The 24,473-nt window shown below is 30.2% G+C and overlaps 1 protein-coding gene across 1 annotated transcript in view; it reads left to right on the top strand.

The window, feature by feature from the left end:
- Window positions 1–24,473, top strand: part of LOC142327040 (uncharacterized) — a 520,738-nt gene that overhangs the window by 455,170 nt on the left and 41,095 nt on the right. Inside the window, exons 16-18 of the mRNA XM_075369808.1 lie at window positions 10,654–10,945; window positions 14,032–14,151; window positions 21,486–21,675. Coding sequence (XP_075225923.1) covers window positions 10,654–10,945; window positions 14,032–14,151; window positions 21,486–21,675 — 602 coding nt within the window. The remainder of the gene's footprint in view (window positions 1–10,653; window positions 10,946–14,031; window positions 14,152–21,485; window positions 21,676–24,473) is intronic.

The following is a 24,473-nucleotide window of genomic DNA, read 5'->3' as shown; positions in this document are numbered from 1 at the left end:
ATATACACTCTTTTTTCAAATGAAATTTGTAAATTTTCTTTTACTAAATTTATTTTTAATAATTGATTTTGTTTTCAGTTTAAAGTTATAATGAGTATTTTTTCTGCCATGTTACGGTCTATTTTTTTTTTTTAATAAAAATCAGATTTTTTAAACTATTCTTCATGTGCAATAGATGTGACTTAAGTAGGCTCTCATAAAAATACAATAAATTCTCTACAAATTTTGTTAGAAAATTGCATTGTTTAATGGCAATTTAAAGAAGTTACTGTACATTTCTAACCTAAAAAAAAAATTGTGTTTTGCAACTCCTTGTGCTTTATGAGATAAATGTACATAGTCCAAATTGCTAAGGATACAGTTCTGGGAATTGTTTTATTTAATCTTTTTATTGAATTATTAATTTTTTTACCAAATTTTGTTTTATTCAATTTTCTTAATTTAAGTTCATTCCAAGAATTTCAATATGGTTTCATTTTACCCATGAAACAGAAATCATATATATATATATAACATACCAGTGATTCAAAAAAGACTTCACAGCTTTAAAAGAATATAAAAATTTATTTAGATAACTTACAAATTCGGTTGAGGTCTCATTTCATGGAAAAACATGTAAAGTTTGTCGCCCAACATTCACTCTGGTTCGATACAGCCTCCATTTTAATGCGAATACATCCCACCTGAACGGTATCATTCCAAACTGTAGCCAGCAAGTTGGACGTTACCTCAGCAGCTGGGGCGTTAATTTGAAGTCTTCGCTCAACAAGATCAGCAATAAATCCGATCTTTAATGAAACCACACAAGAAAATTATTTTGTGCGGTCAAATCTAGGGTACGAGGTGGTCATGCAATTGTACTTTAACAACCAATCAACCGAAATGGGAAACGAGTATATAGAAAATCTCGTACTTCTAAGTGGTAGTGATGTGGTGTCTCTTCTTGCTGATAGTAATAACGTCCATCTTGGTCATCATCCTCTAACTGAGGAAGTAGTAAATTTTGAAGCACGTCCAGATAAACTGTATTATTTACGGTTTCCTCCTGGAAGGAGAACAGTCTTTGCCTTCTGGCCGTACAATCTTTGTTTGCTTATGGCAAAAAACCCATTGATCTTAGCGTTATCACGAATGTGCTACAAAGTTTCACGAGGGTTTTCGCTACCCAATATTCGACAGTTACTGGTGTTCACCTTACCGCTGATGTGAAACCTTGACTTCTAAAAATATATCGTATCTGTAATTCTATCCATCATTTCCACACAAAATCGGAGCCGAGCAACTTTGCCATCATTTGTAATTTGTTGAATCACGATTAGTTTGTACGGCTTCAAACGCACTCGTTTACATAATACGCGTCGAACAGTCGTTTGTGGAATGTCAATCTCACGTGACACACGTAGAATTGATTTCTTCGGAGTACACGCAAAGATTTCTCCTAGTTGTTCACAGCAGCTTCACGGGCGCGTGGGCGTCCTGGTGATTTTGTAACAGAACAATAAGTTTCAGCGAAGGTTTGGTGCCAACAATAAATTGTATGCCTACTAGGAGAATCCTTACCGTACTCTCTACGAAAATTACATTGAACTGCAGCTATTGACTGCAAATGGTGAAACAAAAATACATAGCTAGCACCTGTACATGTATCCATTTTTACAACACGGGTGGCCGAATTCGGTACTAATGAACTACGTAAGTCAAAACTTGCTTATTTTGCTACGAAATAAGACTTCAACCGAATCTGTAAGCTATGTAAATAAACTTTTATTTGTTGTTAAATTTGTGAAGTCCTTTTTAATCACCCGGTATACTCGTGTGTTAACCAATGACCGATCATTAACCGTATCAGGTATATTGTTTTAAGCAGGCGTGACCAACAGTTTTTGCCTCCAGGCCGAATTGGAAAGAAAACTTTTTTCACGGACCGTAGGAATTATTAAAATTAAAAGATTTTAAATACAAAAAGGATTCATTGAAGTACACAAAATGCTATTATGGAATTTGTACTTTTATTTAGATTCATTAAAGATAAGTTTGTTCACAAATATAGGTTGAGCTGAAGATTACTAAATATTTCTTGGCAAGTTTTTTAAATTTCCGTGTTTTCCATTATTTAGTTGTTTATAAAAGAAAAGCTAATATTGAAAAATGTTTTGCGGGCCGTATGTTGGCGGCCATGCTGGTTTTGACGGTCAGTCAGTTTCTCGATGCGAAAGCTATACTACTACTATTGCGAAGTCATTTATTGTTGTCTTTTTTTCGCGGTCGACTAGGTCCTGTTTTCGTAACTGATAAATTCACTTACGGATGTTTATAACAGAATATAATTACATATGATATATAAAAGTATCGGTTGGTAGACCGTATAGTCTATAGTGGTAATATGTTTACTTATAAATATGGCTAAACCACCGGACGTCGGCCTCCGTTTTTCCTCTGTTAACCATATATGTTATACGCAAGAATAATAGTAATACTAATAATAATAATAGATAAGCTATGCAGATAGTATTCCACCGGTTTGTTATGCATGTGTGTAGCGGTCGACCGATACGCTCTCTGAATGATTCGGTGGAATAATGTGGAATTTTACGCTTTAGTACCGGTGCATATTTTATATGCGGTGTATCTGATATATGTGTATTATTGCTGTTGGACCAGTACGACTTAAACGTATACAAAGTTTTGATCGATTTATATTAGTAGTGCGATCTTTTCGTCGAGTTGATTTTTCTAGTGATTTTTTGTTTTTGTGATATTATTATGATTATAGCGTGTGTGATATATATATATATTAACGATAGTTACATTCGTATGACGTTTACGACTTATTTTTGTTCCTTCAAATTTTCACCCTACCTCTCGCCACCATCGCACTCATCTTTTTCATTATACGTCTCGTCTTGCTCTCTCACCTATTTTTATTATCATTACTCATTTAAATATCTTCTTCTGACGTCTTATCTTAAGCTAACATCTCTCATTTCTTTCTGGCTGTCATTTTTAACTTTTTGCATACTACGTGCGTACTTCCGCCTTATACCTTAGAAAAATAGTCAGTGCATTAAGGTGTTCCGACTTGAGCGTTATTTTTATTTTAATCGGTGGTGTTATTTTTGTTATTTTGTCGTGTTGTTTGTTGCTATAAAATGTTGAAAAGTTTTATAAATGTGATTAATTGCTAGTTTTTAAAATCATAAAATTTGTTTGACGTTTCTTATTAAAATAATCTTTCGTTTATATATTGTATATATTGTTTATACGTGTATATATTTCGTTTTTTTTTTTTTAATTTTATAATTTATTTAGTTCTTTAGTGTGTTAATTATTTTGATTTTTTCCAATTATTGTATGTAGTATTTACAATTATTATTATTCTGATCGATTTTTACTTTTCCCGGTTATATGTCTATTGCTACTGCAGTAGCGTTGCTGTAAAGGGAAAGTAATAGCGATCGACCAAAATTTTTGGTATGGGGTTTTTGCAAATGACGTTGCACAATTCCTTCTTTATCTAAAAATTATAAAAATAATTTTATAAATTTCAAAAAGATTATGTACATACTTATGTTAACCAGAATTTTGATATTCTTTCGAAATGACTCAAAAATATCTATATATGGCACATTGATAGCATTAAATTTTGGACAAAATTAAAAAAGAGGGGTGGTTTTCCTCGTTTTCAATTTTTATTTTTTATTTATTGGTCGTAGAAACATTGGCCTTTAGTACGATGAAAGTTCTTATTTATTACTTAAAAAAATAAGTCTTATCAGTTTTAAGGGTTAGGGAATATTCTACATTATTACTAAACAGTTTTTGCCTCGTATCTCGAAAACCCGTTGACCATACTCGTACATATCCTAGTTTTGGTCTTATTTTTCACCCCATCGGACTGGGATTATTATCACGGTATCCTAATTACTATTGGCGTTGTTTTATAAAATCGCAACAAATCGGGCCGATGTATTGAAGTGTATGATTATTCCAATAGACGAACATTTAAATTTAAAAAAAACGCACAAGGGCACTGAACAGTACTCGTATTTAAAATATGAGTTTTTTAATTTTAATTTTTAAGATCGAAAATTCAACTACTCGTATATATAAAACTAATGTGGATGATATAGTAACTTCCTTTAAAAAAAGGGTCCAATGGAACCCGACTTCAACATTTTATTTTTTCGTAATTTCTGATACCTTTAGTTTTTTAAGTTGGAGCTATTATTGAATTTGTTATATAAATAGCTGTAGAGTAGGGAAAGCAAATAGGACTTAATTGTTTTTACTTAAATTATAATTATTTTTTTGGTTTAAACTATTATGCTCTAACCATAGAATAAATTTGATGATTGTTTGGTCAAAAGGGATCAATCGGGACGAAAAGCTTTAGTAAGAATTCTGACTTTTTTCTCAAAATTATAGAATTTTTGCATACCGAGTAATTTTTAAGGTAAAAACGTAATTTGATCAAGAGATTAAATCGGAGCCAAATTTGTTTACTGAACAATTTTAACTTTTTCGGAGCTGTTCTCTAAATACTGTATAATTAAGCCATTAATATTTAAAAACTCTACGGTGTACTTATAATAAAAAAAATTTGCCGAGTTCTAAGCCGGGTAAGTTATGCAGTTCTTTGCCGGTTTTTTAAAATGAAATAATATTAATGAATTGTTAACAATTCTGATAGCTTCTGGTTCTGATAGGCAAGATAGTAAAAATTATTAGAACGAGGAAGGAACAAGAAATAAAAGACTATTCTTTTATTAAATACCCATATATTAGATTCGATATGATTGTAATTATTTTTGGTTTAGCCAATTATTTCTGTTTACTCAAGTAAACAGAAATATTACACTATTCTTTTATCCAGAATTGCAACGATTTTCGTGTATAAAACCGTGAAACATTTTTTACAAAAATTAAGTACAAGAAATAAATCGGTGTTAGATAACACTTGTAAAAAAACTAATAAGATCTGAAATCGGGTACCGCTTTGCCAACTTGTCTGTAGAGAGCGTAAAACTTTACAAGTTATCGTGCGCAGATTACTTTTGGTTAATTCGATGCTTTACGGTTAAGGCGGTTTAGAAATTAAGTCGAATTTAATATATAGTTATTTTGGGCTCGGCCGTACTTCCTTGTCGGATCGCAGCCAAAATTTAATGGAAGTTAGAACTTCTAGACGAATATGTTTTTTTCGAGTTTCATGAGTTTTTATTTTAATCGGTTTTGAAAATGTATAACAAAACTTATAAAACGGTTAAGTTAATTATATCCCCGCTCTTAAGTTGAATCGTCTTAAAATTTCAATATAGTAAACGACTCGTATGATACTACCGCGATACCGAATGTCAAGTTCCGACGATGACCCAACGCCAAAAAGTTGAAATTTTAAAATTGTGTTAAATACCCCGCTCCCTTTTCTGATTAAGTTCAAAATTACATGGCATCGATGATCCATTGCGTCTGAGAGGCAGCAGCGGTATGTTACTAAGAAGTCCGGTGAATTGACTTCGGATAATGTTCGAGAAATTAAACAACATGGAGTACCTTGTGGTAGACCAGTCGGGATGAGGCAGAGGTTTAGCGTTATACGCATGATCTCTTTCTAAATGTTGTTGGTTTGCGGGACGCCTCTTGGGTACACCCTAATAAATGTGTGGCGCAATTTCTTTCCGGCTGTGGTACTTTTAGGGTTAGACTGCAAAAATTCGGCCTAGTAGATTCTGGGATGTGTCCTCGGTGTGGACAGTTGGATGACACCTACCTTGTTTTTTATGAATGCTCGAAGTACGAGTTAATGCGAACGGAGACCATCTGTCGTCTTGATCTCATCGGGTCGGCGTTGGAGGAGCCAGGCCGAATGAGCAATAATGGAGAGTTTTATAGCGTACTTGGCAAAGGAAAGGATTGCTGAGAGGAACTAGAGCCCTGCAAGGTTTTTCTCTTGTATTATGTTTTTGTTGTTGTTTTTGTCCTTTATTTTGTTTCAATGTTACCGTTTTGTTTTTGTTACGCGTAATATTTTTACGATTCGTGTTGTGTGTTGAACTCACTTTACCTTCTACGGGTAGGTAGTTTATTCCTTTGTTTAATTCAGCCCTTTCAGTCTTACGTAAGACTGTGAGATGTGTTTTGTTTTGAGTTCATTAAGTCGTAATACACCTACGGGAATGTCACTCATGGCATTCGCGTCGCCGGCATCCTGGCTGAGGCGGACTGGAATATGTCTAAAGCCGAGGTTTCGAAAATGATCATAAGGGCCAGGAAATGCCCGGTAAAGCCCATAAGGGCTAGGAAAGGAGATGGTGGCGTAGGGGGTCTTCCTCTACGAGGATCAAGATCCATAAGTAGAAGTATTCGAACCAAATGCGAGCCTTTAATGTTCAAACAGTCTGAAGATATTTATCAGAGTATAGACCTACATACATCTTCCCGGAATTTTCCATTGTTTTTTTGTGTTTTTCTGTTAGAGGGGATAATGAACGTCATAAAACGGTGTACAAAAAACCCCCGCACCCAAACTTTTGACCGATCACCGTACTTTCTCATCTGAGTATGGTATTCATCATACTTTCCCTACTAACTGTAGCTGTTCCAAGCAGCTGTATAGCTATTCCCAGGAAAGTAATTTGTCCTTTTTCGGTAAGCGGGTACCACTCTTTTCTTTTTCTTTTTTTTTAAGTAACCAAATAACCCGTTTTATTTTTTTGTTTTTTAATAACCAAATTAACCTCCGAAAAAATACTTTTTATTAAAATAACTCTATAACCCTTTACTGCTACATTCCTTCATATTAACGATTTTTACCTCACCTCCATAAACTTTCAATACTTCGGGTATGTGCACCTGTTTTTGGATCTGAAAAATTTTTCGGATTTTGACTAAAAAAAATTTTGACTAAAAATTTTTTTGACTAAATTACAAAAGTTTGTAATTTAGTCAAGGTTAGCGAGCGAACCGAGCGTAAGTTAAGTTTGGGTAGATTATATTTATAATTTCTCTGCAAATACCTCCAAATACTCGCTGATTTGGAAGAATTCTGCCTCCATTGTAGTTTCTTTTTGAAAATTAGAACTCATCTATTTCTACTGTATGTAATTCATACCTTCTATACAATCATATGGTTTTCATAAATCTGATATGATTTTCGTATCTGGTTCGACACATGCTACAATTTTATAAATTAATGACTGCTTTGTTGAATCAGGAACAGCACACATGAAACATTTTTTTGGTTCACGAAAAATTCCTCCAAAATTCCCCACTGTTGTGGTAACATTTGTCCTCCTATTATTGTCTTATTTTGTAACAATTTAAAGGCGCACATTTCAGTAACAAATATAATGATAATAATTATCGAAAAAAAAATGTTATTTGGTTATTGTTTATGTAAATGTAGAAATGCGCGTTTTTATTGTTATTTTTGAAAATAGAAAAGAAGAAAAAATAGTATTGGTTACCGAAAATGGTCCAAGTAATTTAATGACTTTAATTTCTTTAGAAAAGTTGACACATAATCAATACTCTTTAATTTAAATATTGGTATTACAATTATTTTAAATAAACTTTTCGTCTGTGTTTAGTAACTAATTGATAATTTTGACGACACTTATTTTTGTACATTTACAATTATTTTACATTTAAAAAGTTGAATCCATTATAGCCTTTTTTTATTGGTCAGGGAATTTCCCCGTATTAAAAATCAAATGATTTTCTTTTTCCTTCGTCTTTTAGAATAAATATAATTAAGGTTTAAACATTTAATAGATGTATAAAAACATTTTAGTAAAGATTGTTCGTAACGTGGATATTTTTCTTTTCGGATTTTTTTTTTTGTTATTTTTTAAGCTATTAATATTTGGGTTGTGACATATATTTTAATATAGTAAATAAACAAATAAATCTTCTATTTTTTTTCGGTATGTAGTAATAATTATTGTATGGATCACGTCATTATACGATAAATGATAAATATAAAAAAATTAATTATAACATAAAAAATAGATGCGATTAAAGTCCATGTTAATAATTTAAGTACAAACACATGTAAGTAACGCAAATAATGTAAATACATTAAATATGAATATTACTAGAAAATAATTGACAATTCAAAAGCCGCTACTAAAAATTATTTTGAAGAGGTATTTATGCACACGTTAAACGAGAAGCAGATAAAGGGAATATTTTGTTTTAATTACTATTATTCAAAATTTCAGCAACAGAATAATATAGTTTCCGTAAAAAGGAAATCTTTTAATTGCATTTTAAATTAATCGGTACGAAAATTTTTCAAACTGTTCGGCAATTTATTAAAAAGGTTATTGTGGGTGTATAAAGGCCTTTTCTCATACGGTATTGAATTACCCGAAAACAATTAAATTGTGTTTGGTTTGATAAAGGTGGATAATATTTTTCAAGAATAAATGACTATTCTTTGCGGCAAATTGCACATCGACAAACACAATAAGTTGACATATTTTTCTAAATATCGGTCTATATGATACACACTTACGGGCACCAGATAATGAACCGACAGTCCTTTTTTTATCTTAAAATCTCATTGTGACTGCTTGAGGGAACTCCAAAAATGATTTTACACTTTTTACGAGAATATCTGTGGGTGTAATAAATAATTACGATCACAATCTTAGCGTTTTATTAATACGCTTATAAGCAAAATAATACAGTTTGATTTTGTTATAAACTAAATCAATTTTATCGACCGAAGAGAATTTCTAAATTCGATATAATACATCTAGGAATTTTGCTTTACGGGCAACAAAATTACTATTGTCATCATTAATGGCACGCGTCTTACTTGGGAACCACGGTGCAATGCTTTTATCCGTATTTAAAGTTACAATGTCTACAATCCATCCCGTGAATAAATATTTTAGCCGCTATCGTAGTATTTCAATTCCTTTTTAATCGTCAGTTATAGATACATTTGCGTCTAATATATATTGTGTCCGTTTAAATTTATTATAATGTATTGTTTTTATATTTAAACTTGCCTCCGTATCATGTCTGTCTATGCTCAAAATCTTATGATCGATTTTAAACCTACTTACTGCCGTGCTAGCAAGCTCAAATTTTGCACGCACATTCGTTTTAATGACAATGCAATGTGGCGAAAAAAGAATTCTGCGGAAAAGGTATCAGTCATACGATTCATGCTCTTTCTATTCTCAACTGTTATCACTGTGTCAGATGATCGTCATTTCTTTTCCCTCCTACTTTGCTCTGAGAATAAAAATTTATAATGATTATTATACTTATAATGAAATATATAATTGATACAAATAAAACGAACTCTAAAAAGGAAAAAAATAGTTTTATATTAAAGTAAAAAAATTGATGAATGACATTTTTTTAAACATTTACTTTTCAGTTTATCAATGTTGTTATAACAACTTCAAATAAATATGAAAAAATGGGTAACGAACACTGAATACTTATAAATAAAATTATTTTCTCATTTTTAGTGCATGTTTTATTTTGTATTTATATTTTTCTAAGGATACTTATTTGTAATTCTATCTTTTCCTTACAAGTTCATTCTTTTTATTATTAAAGAAAAGCGTATTTAAAAAAAAGGAATTTATGTTATTTTTTATTCGGTTAATATCAACACGACTTGTTCGTTTTTTTTCTTAATTTCTCATTAAAATTCACTTTTCCTGTGTTATTAAAATAAAGGCCGATTCAAAATTTTCGATAGCACTTGCGCCTCCCAATTCATTTATTTATAATTTTTTGATATATTATTTCTTGTCTTAAGTGGTCATTTATTAGTATTTTAATTAAATTTATTGTTTGTTTTCTAATGGTTATTGTCTGACGTAAAATATTACTCGTATTTCTTATCTGTCATTAATTTTATAAGCTGTCAGATGCGTCTTAGTCATCATTCATTGAGATTATTTTAAGTTGAATTAATGAGTCGTCCCTTTGTACGTTATTCCAGCGTTAGAGACTGCTGAAGTTTTATTTATTCTACACCCACATCAGTTACACGATGTAAATTTACGGTTTTATTTGAATTTTCGTAGTGTTTTAAGTTATATTTAAATTTTTTCATGATAAATTGATCCGATCGATTTGTACTTCTCGTTTAAATACGAAAAGTAAGGCGTGGATTTTTTATTTTTTTTATGAATCGTTAGTTAGTGAAACATTTACGTTGCTTATGTCTAGCTTGAGAAAAGAATAGTCGTGTTTACGATCAATCGGTGTTTATAAAAATCAAAATTTTGTTTACATACTATCAGATGTAATACTTTAAAGTTTGTTTTATACCCGGAATATACTGTTACAAAAGTCTGTGTTGCTAATTATTTATGTAAATTGCAGTTTAGATCGTGAGGAAGATTATGTAATGCATCATTGTATTAACTGATAATTCAGTTTCTAATTTTCATATTATCAGTAAAAGTAGATAATTTTTTTTATTGACTCATTATGTGAAATTATTGTGTGCAACAAAATTTTTATTCGTTATTTTTGTATAAATATTTTTACACGCCGCCACCGTTCAGAATGCTTCTGTCACTGTTCGCTATCGTATGGGATTATCATATATCGGCGATATCGCTGTTGATTCTGACATATATAATAACTAAATTTTTGAAATGTAATCGTCAACAGGACGCTCAAGAAGTATTAAAACAACAAGTGATCGGCGGCAACGATTCCCGTTCTTCTCTTGCGTCTCCGGTACCTACATCTCTTAATGGAGTTGCGCTCGCCGAACGTCTCGATCAGTTGCAATCGGCGACTCACGGCTGGAAAAAGAGAGTCGAACCGTCAGATGCGGTTCAATTTAGCGTCGCCGGCCGTATGGCGTTGTCGCCGACTGCCGGTACCGCATTGATGACATCTCCTGTTATCGAACGCAAAAAAAAAGCACCGAGGCCGGCAAGATTCAGAAGTAAAAACAGTAAGTCGATCTATTTATAATATTTATCATTAGTTTTTTAATATAAAGAGGGCTTTCAAAAAAAAAAAAAAATGTTAATAATCAGAGAAATAATTGTATATTATATCATTATACTCGTTATATTTGATATAATAATGTATGTTATATTTCAGAGAAATATACCTATACTTGGAAGTATAGAATTCACACATTTTTTCAGTTATACTAGACGAACGAAAACATGTGATTGTTACACAAATAATGTACAAAAAGTAAAATATGGTGAAATCATTTTTTTAAATGCGGGTTGGCATATTTCTGTAAGGACCTTAACGGTTCAATTTCTCCACGATGCAGTGTTAAGGAGTGGAACAAAATTTTCAATTTCACAAGACTCAAACTCACACCCGTTTGCCTATATGGAGAGTTTCCTGTGGTGCACCATGTATAAAGATCTTATCTCTTGAAATCCTGGCCAAGGATTTCCATACTGGCCATATTGTTTAGCCAGGATGAGTTGTAAAATCTCATACTTGTGGCATCTATTTTACTTGTGAACGTCCTAAATCTTTTCTTTTTTCATCTGTACAATTAGTTTTCAGAGGAAAAAAATTTGCTCTAACATATTTATTATTTGATTAACACAATAGTTTTTTTTTTCTAAATATGCTGATTCCAAATTGCCTTATCTCTCTGAACATAATTAAATTTATAGTAGGAAGGTAATATATATAATATAATCATTTTTACACACACACACACACACACACACACACACACACACACACACACACACACACACACACACACACACACACACACACACACACACACACACACACACACACACACACACACACACACACACACACACACACACACACACAGTGTTTGTTTTAAAAATAATGTGCTGCATTTAATGCGATTAGTTTTAAATATTACAATTATTTGTACAAAACAATACTGAGATCAATTTTTTTTATAACAAATGTTGAAAATGTCCATAATTTTTATCAATATCCTCTTTTTCATATTCCTTGCAACCTTTCAAAGTGTACCTCTTCCAATTTCTCATAATTCTTGAGTTATGTTGGCTTTCAGTTCTCCATTGGTGTGTGGATTTTTTTTTTAATACATAACCTTCTAGATATCCCCCAGAGAAAAAATTCTGCTGGAGAAAGATCAAGTGACCTAGCTGGTCGTAAGCCACTCGATAGTACTCTTTCACCAAAGAAATTTCTCAGAAGGTCCATTGTTGCTCTTGCCATATATGACATGTGGTCCCACCTTTGTAAAACCACAAACCTCTCTCATTTAATTCTAAATTTGCAATAAATTGCATTACAATTTCCTGTAGAGGTCTGCATTAAGAGTGTTTCCAAAGAATATGTGACCGTTATTCTTTACCTGGAAACTGAACGCCACACACCAATTTTCTGTGGTATAGAGATCATGAACGGATGATATGAGGATTGCTGGAACTCCAGTAGCGATCATTCTAACTATTAATGCAACCAAATGAAAACTATTAATTCTGACTCAAATGAAACTAAGCCTCATCTGTAAAAAAACATTATCCAACACTTTTCAATGCTCTCCTGAACAAACTGATTAAACCATTGACAGGAGCCTAGGAGCATAATCAACTTTGTGTAATTCATGTGATATATGAATTCAGTATGGCTCTAAGTTTATAACTGAGTAGCTTTAAAGATATCCCTTTTTGTTGTGAAAATTTTCATAATGTTTGGTGAGTTTAAAAAGCTTATCCTGACATCGTGGTCTGTAATTACAAACAGAACCAGTCCCTCTATATTTCTTCATCAAACAAATTGAAAATTTATTTGGTACATTCTTACCTGGGATCTACAATTGGAAAGCTTCTTGGCTCAAAAAAAATTTAGTTGCTAAATAATTCATCATAATAAAAATCCTTTCCTCTGTGCTCAGAATCATTTCTTCTTAAGAAAAAACACAGATAACCAAAAATAAAACAATAGGTAGTGCTGCCAACCTCTTCATCCAAAATTATTGTATTAATTTTTCTAAAAGTATTTTGCTCAGGTTGTGTTTTAAAACAAACAAGCAGTATATATCTATATATTTAATCTTTTTTTTCTTCTCTTAACCAGTTTGAATTGAATACAACTCACCAAAATTTGAGTGGCAGAGTTTTTCTTGTATCAAATTCTTCCACAGACTAGATGTCCTCTATTGATGTATATTGCATTTACTTCTTCCAGAATAAAACATCCTGAAATTAAATAACCATCCCAGAACAGGCTCAAGCTTTTTAAAAGAATACCCTTTCCCATGTCTGGAATTAATGTGACATATGCAGTTATCTGACTAAACTCTAATGCATTTGTCCAGACTTAATACAGAATTTATAATAAGATGTGGATTCTCTTGATCTCCACACCTAATCAGAGGTTGGACAGATTTACATGATAGTTTCAGAAAATTTTGATGTAGCAGGCTGATTCAGAGCACTATGTTTTGTAGTTCTGTTATAGTATATGCTTCTTACTATACTATATCCATTTAAATATATACAACCGGCATTCATGATAAAGATGCAGCTTAGATGTAGTAGATTAGATGTAGATGTAGTAATAAAGATTACTATAAACTCTTAAAAAATGAAATAAGTATGCAAAAATAATATTTTGTTTTTCATAATAGTAAATTATTAAAGGTTCACAAAGAGATCACGTTAAGATGAAATAAACAAAAGTTGAACATAATGGTGGTTTTTATATTCATTATTAAATATTTTAGGCTTTTCACAGTGTTATTACAAGCATTATTACTGATGCTGAACATTGTTCATGCTACAGCGTGATTTCAAGTTAATTCAGGTGGTTTCTTCAAAATTTTGTTACGTATATACTTTGAATGTAGTCAGAGATGTGAACTGTTTCTGTCTGTTACTTTTGTCTTTTATACTGAATCTCACAAACAAACCAGAATTTATAATAAAACTCTTTTAGTAACTTATTTTGAAACATTTTCAGTTGTCTTTGTAACAATCTTTAATTCATATACTGTAATCCTATATAAAAGGACATTTGCAAGTAGTTTTATAATAATAAAAATGGTTACAGGATCATCAAACAAGGAAGTGCAGTCGGTACCAACTTCACCTGAAGCATCAGATGTTAACACATCTGGAAACATAAGATTTGAACGTAGTATATCTGCACCGAGTGGAGATGAAGATAGTAGTAAGTTTTTATTTTTTATTTTTATTAATAGACTTTAGTGTGACAAAATTAACTGTTTGTATTTAAAAGTGTTAAAAAAACCTTTCATACATAATTATTAATATAGAGAGAAAGATTTCAGTTGAAATAAATAACACAATAGCTTTGATATGAACTATGTTCAGTGGATTAATCTTTAGAGAAAAGATTTTTTTTATTGTGTTTAGACCTTTGTGAGTTTTTTTAAAATTAGTTTAAACTACTGACAGAGGCAGTGAACATAAAAATACTTTTTTCTGTCAGATTTAGTTGCTTTTACTGAGAGTAATGACGTTCATTACATAGTTGGTTTCTGTGGTGTAAATTGTGAAGTTGTCGTTTATAGAGGTGAATTTTATTTGCATTTTAATTGACTTTGCATACTGATGTGCAACAGTATATTTAGCTCTTTGAAGAAACCACTTCCCTCATCCACGTAGATATTTATTTTTTTAAATGTCTGCCATTTAAAAAAAATAAGTGTCAAGTCAAGGAGTGATTTGTGTTACATATGAAATTGTTTGTCGATTGTGTTAAACACAATGATAAAAAAGATTAGAAAAGATACTGTAAAGTTACAAATTAAGAGCATTTTTCACTATTTTAAAATAATCTACTCTATAAGATGTCTCCATTAGTAGGAGGGAAAAATGTTTAGTTGAAATTAAACATTAAGCTCCATGGGAAATTATAACAACAAAGTAACCAGCTTCTCACAGAGTTTGTTAGAACTTCATCGGTAAGAGTCTGCAGCCGGTGAAATCAACAAACTACGTTTACAGTTCTAAACTTTACCTAACCTAACAGTGAAATGAAAATGGAGAAAAAATATAAAATCGTGAAAACATATTTCAGTTCAATTAGATTTGTAATAAAGAATACCTTCAAAAAATACCTCAAATTTTGTTAGACGTTTTTCCATTTAATGAATTGCAGGACTCAAATATGTCATTTTATTCAACTTTTTATGGTACGTTTACAAATTGCATCGCTAGATAGCAGTACTTGATAGTACTAGGTAGCGTACAAAAACTTGATTATATATTTGAAATAATAAAACTTAAAAGAAAATAAAAAACTTAATAGAAACTTAAAAGAAGCTGCAGCTTGTTTTAATATTAAGTGCTCTTATGTAAATGAAAGTACTGAAAATGAAACAATTTTTTTAATTCCCATCATTTCTTTAAAGAAAAAAAAGTATTAGTTTACAAGAGATTATACTAGTTTTATTAAAAGGAGAAAATATGGTATGAAGTGATTGATATGGATTGCTAACAAAAAAAATTGGCCGTGAAATTGAATTTGTTTGTTCTAGAAAGGCAATAAATTTTAATAATAAGTCCATAAGATAACATTTAGTAATTCACAAAAAAATAAAAGACTAATCTAACAAAACGCAGTGACATCGAAAAAATTGCAATGAAATTGTAAACCGTATGGTAAGAGTCTCACAGATATCATTTCTTCCACTCAAAAAACAAAAATTTCTGTAATATAAATAAAACTGCTTTTAACAAAACGATACTGTTATCAAAAAAGGTAAGACACTATACATTTCTATTATCAAAATCTGTTATTAATTTAGAATTTTGTTTAAAAAAAAAAATAGATGTCAAATAAATGTAATAGACAATAGATAATAAACGATGTTTTAAGTACTTTTGCAAAAAATAGAAAAAATTGTTACAGAACTCTACCAGTCCAGTTTCATTTATTAAACAATGAATAGTCATAAGAATTGTATTATTTTTGTAAATGTGATATGTATTATTCATTGTTTAATAAATGAAATTGAACCGGTAAGAGTTTCGCAACAAATTTTTCTATTTTTTGCCTGGAATGCTTAAACATCATTTATTATCTATTGTTTATTACATATATTCAACACATACAATTATTGCTATAAATATCTTTTTCTTTTACATTACTATTAAAAATATTTTTTAGTGTATTATTTGTATTTATAATCACTAAAAAGATCAAATTAAAATAACAAGTAAAACAATTCATTTATAAAAGTGATATAAACCGCTAACTGATTACACATTACAGTATACCAGAAACCCTTTCTACCCTATTAAATTACAGAACTATGTTAAATCATTTCTTCAAACTTTCTCATAATTTAATCAAAGTAAAGAATTTTCACAATTGTTTAAAAAGCTCTTTCAGTAACATTAAATGTATGACAGTTCTGGAATCTTGTCAAAACATCTATTTATCAGCCAAATTTTAAATGTATGTATTACAGCCACAATTTTTGTAGACAATCTAACATGAGTCAATCATTCCACAAAATGGCATAGCCAATCACAAAAACATCAGATATCCAAGCTTTACTAAAGCTAACTTTTTAGTTAGCTTTAGTAAAGCTTGAGTGGGAAATGAAGTGGTTCCCAGTTACCTTCTTCAAAGAGACAATTATGTTGCAAATGAGGATGTCAAACCTACAAAATGAAGTGATATTCAGTACAAATGATATCTTCAGTTTATTTACACAGTAACTTGCAGTATCAATGTAAGTCCTCAATAACAAAAATATTTATTACGTACAAGGGTAGACAGTTATGTTAAAACCCTTAACCATTAACTTTCTTATTTTTTCACATGCTAAATGTTTTTCCTGTTAATTTATTAAGAGTGCATGCCACAGCTTTGTACTTCCAGGTATTTTTCAATAATTTAGCTGACATTTAGATGTAATTAATTCAAAAATACATTGAACTCTTTATAGGTAAAGGTAAATACATCCAACTTATACAGCATTTATTGCGGGTTAATGTGAATGTTTAATGTTTGTACATAATGTTTTCATAAGTTAACATTACTATCTTATTTAAATGATTTTACTTTATTATTTTTATTTTAAAAATGTTTGATTTTAATTTATTTGAAAATTGAAATTAAAAAATATATGCACTAAGAGATTTTTGAAGGAAGATGACTCTGAATGTGATAATTTAAACCGGTTGAAATAGAGTAATTTCTAGCCAATGAAGACAATAAGATTCTTGTTGATGAAAAACTTAGGGAAGATCTTACAAAATAAATAATTTAAGACTGTAAGCAACTTCACAACCTAGTAAGAAAAGAAAGATAAATTTCATGCTGAAATGGTGGCCTTCAATGCTTAATACAATGAAAGCTTAATATTTTGTTTGAAAGTACTGCTGATGTCAGACAAAAATGATCTGAAAAAATTAAATATGTCTGTCAACAGGAAAAGTGTCTAAAAATAGTAAAATCCTAAATATCTAATTGAATGCCTCAAAAATGTTTACTAATCACTTATTGCTGAAATATATAAATCCTTTCATCAGCATGCAGTAAAGAGAAATATTCATAATAAAATACAGAATAAGTTTACTGCATAAAGTTTTTTATAAATGATCTCCATAGCTACATGGTTTGTAAACTTCTGTTACAGACAAAGTAGACATTACCTTCTGATAATTAAAAGACATCTTTAAGACATTAGATATTCAGTGTTCAGGATATATTTTAATTTTATTTTATTTTAATTATTATTTTGAATACTTGATGTAACTCAGATTAAAAAAAATCAATATTTTTTAAAGTATCTTAATACACAACTACTTTTAATACAAATAAATTGATACTGAAAATACTATTGATTATCCATTAATCCTATATATGACTTTTGTTTTGGCCTTGTAGTTAACAATTAAACATACATATATACATATTTATATATATAGCTTATGACACTACCTCATAGCATTTCTAACACGGGTTCATACATCTGAATCGGTTCGGCCATTGAGCTGCTATGGTGGAATAAACATACATGCACCCAAAAAACATTACACTCCGTTTTGGGCAGTCGTGTAATAAAAAGAAAAAATTCATTATTCCCTAAAGAAAAAAGCAATACCTTGCCTCTTAAGAAAGCAAACAAAATATAAATTATTTTTTAGTATTATGAATAGTTTTATTTCTTTCAAATCTATTCTTTTGAAAAAGAATAATAAATTAAATTGTAAAGAACTAATACCATGAAAATAGTTGAAAGTTAGAACATATTATTAGGTGAAATACTAATAATTACTCTTACTGGGTGATTGAAAAAGTGTTTCACAACTTTAAAAGCATATAAAGATTTGTTTAGATAACTTACAGATTCAGCTGAGGTCTCATTTCATAACAAAACACATCAAGATTTGAATAATGTAGTTCATTAGTACCGAATTTGGCTACCAGTGCTGTCACCAGTGTTGTTAAAAATGGATACATTGAAGACGCAATGTGTTTTGGTTTCACAATTTGCAGTTAGAATCTGCAGTTCAACATAATTTCCATAGCAAACGGTAGGGAATTTCCTAGTAAGCATACAATTTACTCTTGGCACCAAACCTTCACTGAGACAGGTTCTGTTATGTTCTAAGATATGTTCTATTAAATTTACAAATCACTAGCATACTAACATATAGTCCGAAGAAATCAACTCAACATGCGTCACGTGAGACTGGCATTCCACAAACGACTGCTTGGCGCGTATTACGTAAATGATTGTACTTTTTGTCTTTTTTTTTTTTTTTTTTGTTTAACCTCCGGGGCCGCAGTTAAGCATTGACTTGTAGCGTGTGTGAAAAATGCCATGCCTGACCGGGAATTGAACCTGGGAATGATTGTACTTGCTGCCACATAAACTAACCATGGTTCAACACACTACAGATTACGACAAAGTAGCTCGGCTGCAGTTTTGTGTGGAAATGATGGATAGAATTTCAGACAAGAATACAGTTTTAGTGATGAGTCAACGTTTCACATAAGGGGAAAGTGAACACAGATACTAAGGGGTGGCGAAAACCCTCATGAAACTTTGCAGCACATTCGTGATAGCCCTAAGATCAATGTTTTTTGTCCCCTAAACAAACAAAGATTGCACGGCCTGTTCTTCCAGGAGGCAACTGTAAATGGTATGGTTTATTTGGACATGCTTAAAAATGTTCTAATTTTTCAGTTAGACAATAATGACCAAGATGGATGTGATCAACAAATTGGGGCACCACCTCACTACCGCCTAGAAGTCCGAAATTTTCTTCATACTCAATCCCCAGGTCGGTCAATTGGTCCAATTGCATGTTCACCTCGCTTCCCAGATTTGATCCTGCTAATTTTTTTCTTGTTGGGTTTCATTAAAGATCAGGTTTAAGTAGGGCCTTTGCCTGCTGATCTTGATGAGCTAAGACTTCAAATTAACACGCAGATGCAGATGTAACGGCGACTTGCTGGCTACAGTCTGGAATGAGATCAGCTTCAGGTGCATTGTGTGTCGCATTACAAACGGAAGCCATATTGGAACTAAAGTGAATTAGGGTGAAAAACTTTCTATGAAATGAGACCTCAACCGTATCTGTAAGTTATCTCAATAAACTTAATATGCTTTCTGAATCACCTGTTATTTAAAAATTTACATGTAGAATAATATAAAATAAAAAATTTAAATTAGAGGTTCCAACATGAATATTTATTCAAGAAAAGTAAAATAATATCTAGCAATCAGATATGGTCAAAATTAGTAATAGCATTATAAATATATAGTGTATTACGAAGAATATAACAAATTTTCAGGACATGTTCTACTGATGAAAATAAAAAAAGAAAGTTCATATAAATATATAAGTTTGGAAACACTTCATTAACAAGTATTGGCTGGTGAAAGAGTTTGCCCTGATAACTGCACCTTCGGTAAAATTAATCCATACTGTAATTCTTGGGACCAAAATTAAGGGGTAAATTTAGTGGTTTTATATAAAATTTGACTTGTAAAATTGAAAAAACTAAGTCCCAGAACTGTATTATTAGTAGGTTTAGAGGATTATAGGGTAAAAGACAAAAGATTGAGGTCAAAAAACACACTATTTTACGTTTGGGTAAAATAAATTTGTTAATTAAGTAATGAATACATGAAAGTTTTAAACAAAGCTTGTAGAAAATTTGATTCCGAGTAAATGAGTAAATTGTATGAATTAAGTCCACAACATAAGAATTTTACAATGCTACAATAATTATAAATAAATATAAAAAATTGATTTTCCTGCATAAATGGAATAAAACACTTAAATATGGATATGATATTAAAGTAATTGTATTGAAAATAACCTTGAAGAATTAGAAATTAACAATAATAATAAATAGATACCTGTATTGGGAAAATACACACGTACAAAAATATCAGAATTATTGAATTTGTAATTAAGTTTATTTATTCTTTCCAAACAGATGTAGCTTTTTACACATTTATTGGTTAGAAATAAATCCTGCTGGAAATATTATTTTGTAAATTATATTTCTAGAACTAAAAGTGGTGAATAGCTCAGGATTTGAGGTTGTTATTAAAATTACATTTTGTATTTTTATTTGGTTATTTCCCCCAAGTCATTATTTACAAGGGGTGGCTGAAATGTAATAATCCAAAATACTTTTACCCACGTTCTCTTATTTTCTCTCAGCCATCATTGTTAAGGACTCCTTGTACCTGCTATGTCAGCACAACATGAAGTGAGTTAATATTTAACAAAGTAGATGTAATGACATTCATCGTCGTCATGTTGATTGAAGTATTGCAAATATGTGAGCAGTAAAATTTTGTGCATCAGAAACTGATAAAGCGAATACTGACGTTGAACCGTGGTGGAACCAGTGGTCAACCGGTTTCTGTGACTGATGAAAAGCTAGGATGAATTAATTCAAACTGACCATCGCTATTCATAAAGATGTTAAAATATGTTAGAGGACATGTATCATGTAAACAATCCATACAGCCAATAACTCTGCAACTGATAATGATTGATCTCATACAATGTGTGCAACCACTGAGACTTTACTTGGCACCACATGATCTTTGCTTCTTTCCACAGTTAAAGGGTGTTCATTTCACATTGTATGATGAACTGAAAGATGCAGTAAAGTCATGGATAAAGGAAGACTGCCAGCTTTACTTTTACAGAATGAGCAGATTGGTTCAGAATGGAGAAATGTGTAATTCACCAATTAACTGTGACTATGTGGAAAAATAAATGTAAGTTTTTTTTTTGTTAATAAAATGTACTTTTGCGCTGTATTTGTTGTATTTCTCCCTTTTCATTTGCAAGTTAAGAGAGACTGTGCACTACATTTCAGCCTCCCTTCATATATTGTGTCATTTTGTGAAAAATTATAGGATATGTTTGTTACTCCCTCTGTTAGTTTTTTGTTGAAAAACTACAAAGTTTATATTGTAACTTGTAGTTTTATTTCCAATTGTTTGCATCGCATTATTTTCTTTAACGGTCTTTATTCTTTTTATTTAGGTTTGTCACCGATTGAAAATGATGGAGATGATGATGCTGCCATTCATGGTCCAAGAGTGACTGTACCTAAAGAGCTAGATGAAAATTTCTCAGAATTTTTTTCCAGTGCTAATAATTTTAGTAAATCTGATGAAAGATTGGAAATTAGAGATGAAGATCTGGAGCAAGTTAAAACTGAATCGAGACAAATGTATGTTCATTAGTTTTAATATTTTTATTTATATTAATATAACACCATACTTTTGTCACGTTATTGTCAATTGCATTGAAATAAACCAACCTAAAGTAATAGTTTATTACTTCAAGATTTAAATATTGTTAACATCTGTATGTTTTCTTATTGGTTTAGATCCTGAAGAATCAAAATTATTAGATTGGTAGAAAATAGCTTACTTTAAAAAGCTCTCAGGCTCATGGATCAGGAAATAATATAGTTTTTCTTTGACTTAAACGCAGATCATAAAAGATATCTTATAAGTTAATTTGTCTTATAAAACCATTGTCATGTGATACCATGTTAACTTGACAATAATTACTTGCTGGACAGTAAACAGTAAACTTAATTCATAATAGTGTTTACTTTTTTATTTTTTTTTAGATTTTCTATTTTAAATCAGAATTTTTTCTGATGAAATCATGTTCGAAAGGATATGTTGATATGTTCTGACTAATTTAGAAGAAATACCAAATTTTGTTTTTGTTCATGACTCGCCAGTTCAAACTTTTCGTAAAGTTTGGATTTGTAGACTTCCTCTTGGATTGATTTAATCGAGATTTACATGGTGAAAGTGTACTGTTATACTGTTAATAGTATACTTTTTCAAGGATACCGAAGATTAAATAAAAGTATGTTGAATGTTAATGTAAATTACATGTGACAGGTTTAAAATATTGTATAAATCTTAAATTTTTTATCTTGTTAACCAACTGTTAATAGGAATAAAACTTGTCTGTCTCATCAAACGTGGAATTTAAAAATACTGTCTCTTTTACTGTTGCACCACTAATATAAATCATATTTCTTTAATAGATATACCTAGATATGCTAAAATGCATTAACCAAAGTCTCCAAAGCTATGTGTTTTTAGTGTACAATGTAACCTAAAAGGTTCTGAGAATGACAATATTTTGCCTTACGAAAATTTAATTTATCATAACATTAAAAAAAAACTTGTTACTAATGAATTTAAAATACAGTTAAATTTTTTTCTTTTATATAAACAATTTACTCTATTGGGAAGTTTTAAATAACAATTAAAAATTCAAGAAGCCCATAATTTTCTGTTTGTGTATGTAAATATATACTCAAAAGATTTTCAATAAAACCTTCTGAATGTAGGATAGTTTTATGATTATTTTTTATATTTAGTATCATCAAGTATTGTATCATCATAAGTAATGTTATTAATTATTTATTATTGTACATACATCAGAATAATAATATTGTAAAGAATGAAGGAGAAGGATATGTTTAAGTACTACTCCTCTCCTTTGTCTTCATTAAGACAGTAATCTCTCATGATTATTTTGATCCCTGAATTGATAAAATTAGGTTCGTAAAATATAAATAATAATTTATAAAATTAGTATTAATAGGTTTTAAAATAAAAAAAAAAAATTTTACAAGTTTATTTAAGAAGGAAATAAATAAAACATAAGATTGATAAGATAAGACTAAATAAACATTAGTTACTAAATGGATTGACAGCGCCAACACATTTTTACTAAAATAGCCTACTCATAACACTGTATAAAGCAGAGTGTATATAAGAACAGGATCAATGAGTCAATAAAAACATAAAAGACAGGAAATCCAGTTGTTTATAAAACGAACAGTACCAGTACTTTTAAAAACTACCACAAACTGTTTTTAAAAGCAAATGTGTGAAGCACAATATGTAATATTTTATCTTACTTAATTGCATCATTACTATAAATTGGAATTGAATTGAATGAATTGCTTTTTTTATTCATAGTAATTATATTTTTAGTAACCAATATTGTTAAGTTTTTAAAATACATAATTATAATATTTATATTGTTAACTTGTTTTATGTTTCTGTTGAAAAAAGTGTTTTTATTAAAAATAGACTCAGTAAATTGACTGTATTGTAAAATCACACTGTTGTATTTGTTTAACTGCATAATTGATTGGCCTTGAGTGTTCAGTTTTTATGAAGTAAATTGCCAATGCTGAATTATTCATAGTACTTGATTTAAACAAAATAAAATATACTTGTTTTAATATTTTATTTATTCTTTTATTATGTAATATTAGTTAACCATTGCTCATTAGCTAAGTGATTTTTTTTTTTCTTAAAGCTTACTCTTTTTTCTAATCAGTGACAAGATTTGAATTACTTCATGATAGTTGTGTCATTTGAAAAAATGCAAAGTTCCAATTGAATTTTTTTTTAATACCATTATGTAATTTCAGTAACATATTTAATCTTAAGTTAATCGTAATTTATTTATTTTAGCAATTACAGATTAATCATCCAATTTCTTACTTATGAAAGATGAATTTTCTAGTTAGAAATAATGCCAAGCCTGACCAGCATCTAAAATTGGTTACCTGTGACTTAATAGTCAAGACTAATAGCTGAGACTAACTAATACCTGGACAAAAACAAATTTACCAAACATTTTTTAAAATAATTTCAGGATTTGAAACCATCTTATTTTCTTCAGGACAAAATTATTTTTTTTCCTGAATGAGATAATAAACAGATGACTTGGTCAGGCCTGTGTCATTTTTCAGGCTTCATTACTTCAATAAAATGAAATTGTTTTTTTTGAAACATTAAGACCTTCTTTGGACAGCAATGAACCTTGACTTGATGAATTTCATCTTCCTTGCTTCCCAGATTTTCTTCATTTGCTCACTACTAGCCTTCTACTGTTCATCAGTCCACTTTAAATCCACCCCACACACCTGTTTTTGTTATTTAAATTGATTCCAATTATCTGTCTTTTTTCTGATAACAA

Source organism: Lycorma delicatula, chromosome 6 (assembly GCF_047948215.1).
Source record: "Lycorma delicatula isolate Av1 chromosome 6, ASM4794821v1, whole genome shotgun sequence".
Lineage (NCBI taxonomy): Eukaryota > Metazoa > Arthropoda > Insecta > Hemiptera > Fulgoridae > Lycorma > Lycorma delicatula.
The sequence above is the reverse complement of the archived record's forward strand: the minus strand, read 5'-3'. Positions and strand labels throughout refer to the sequence as shown.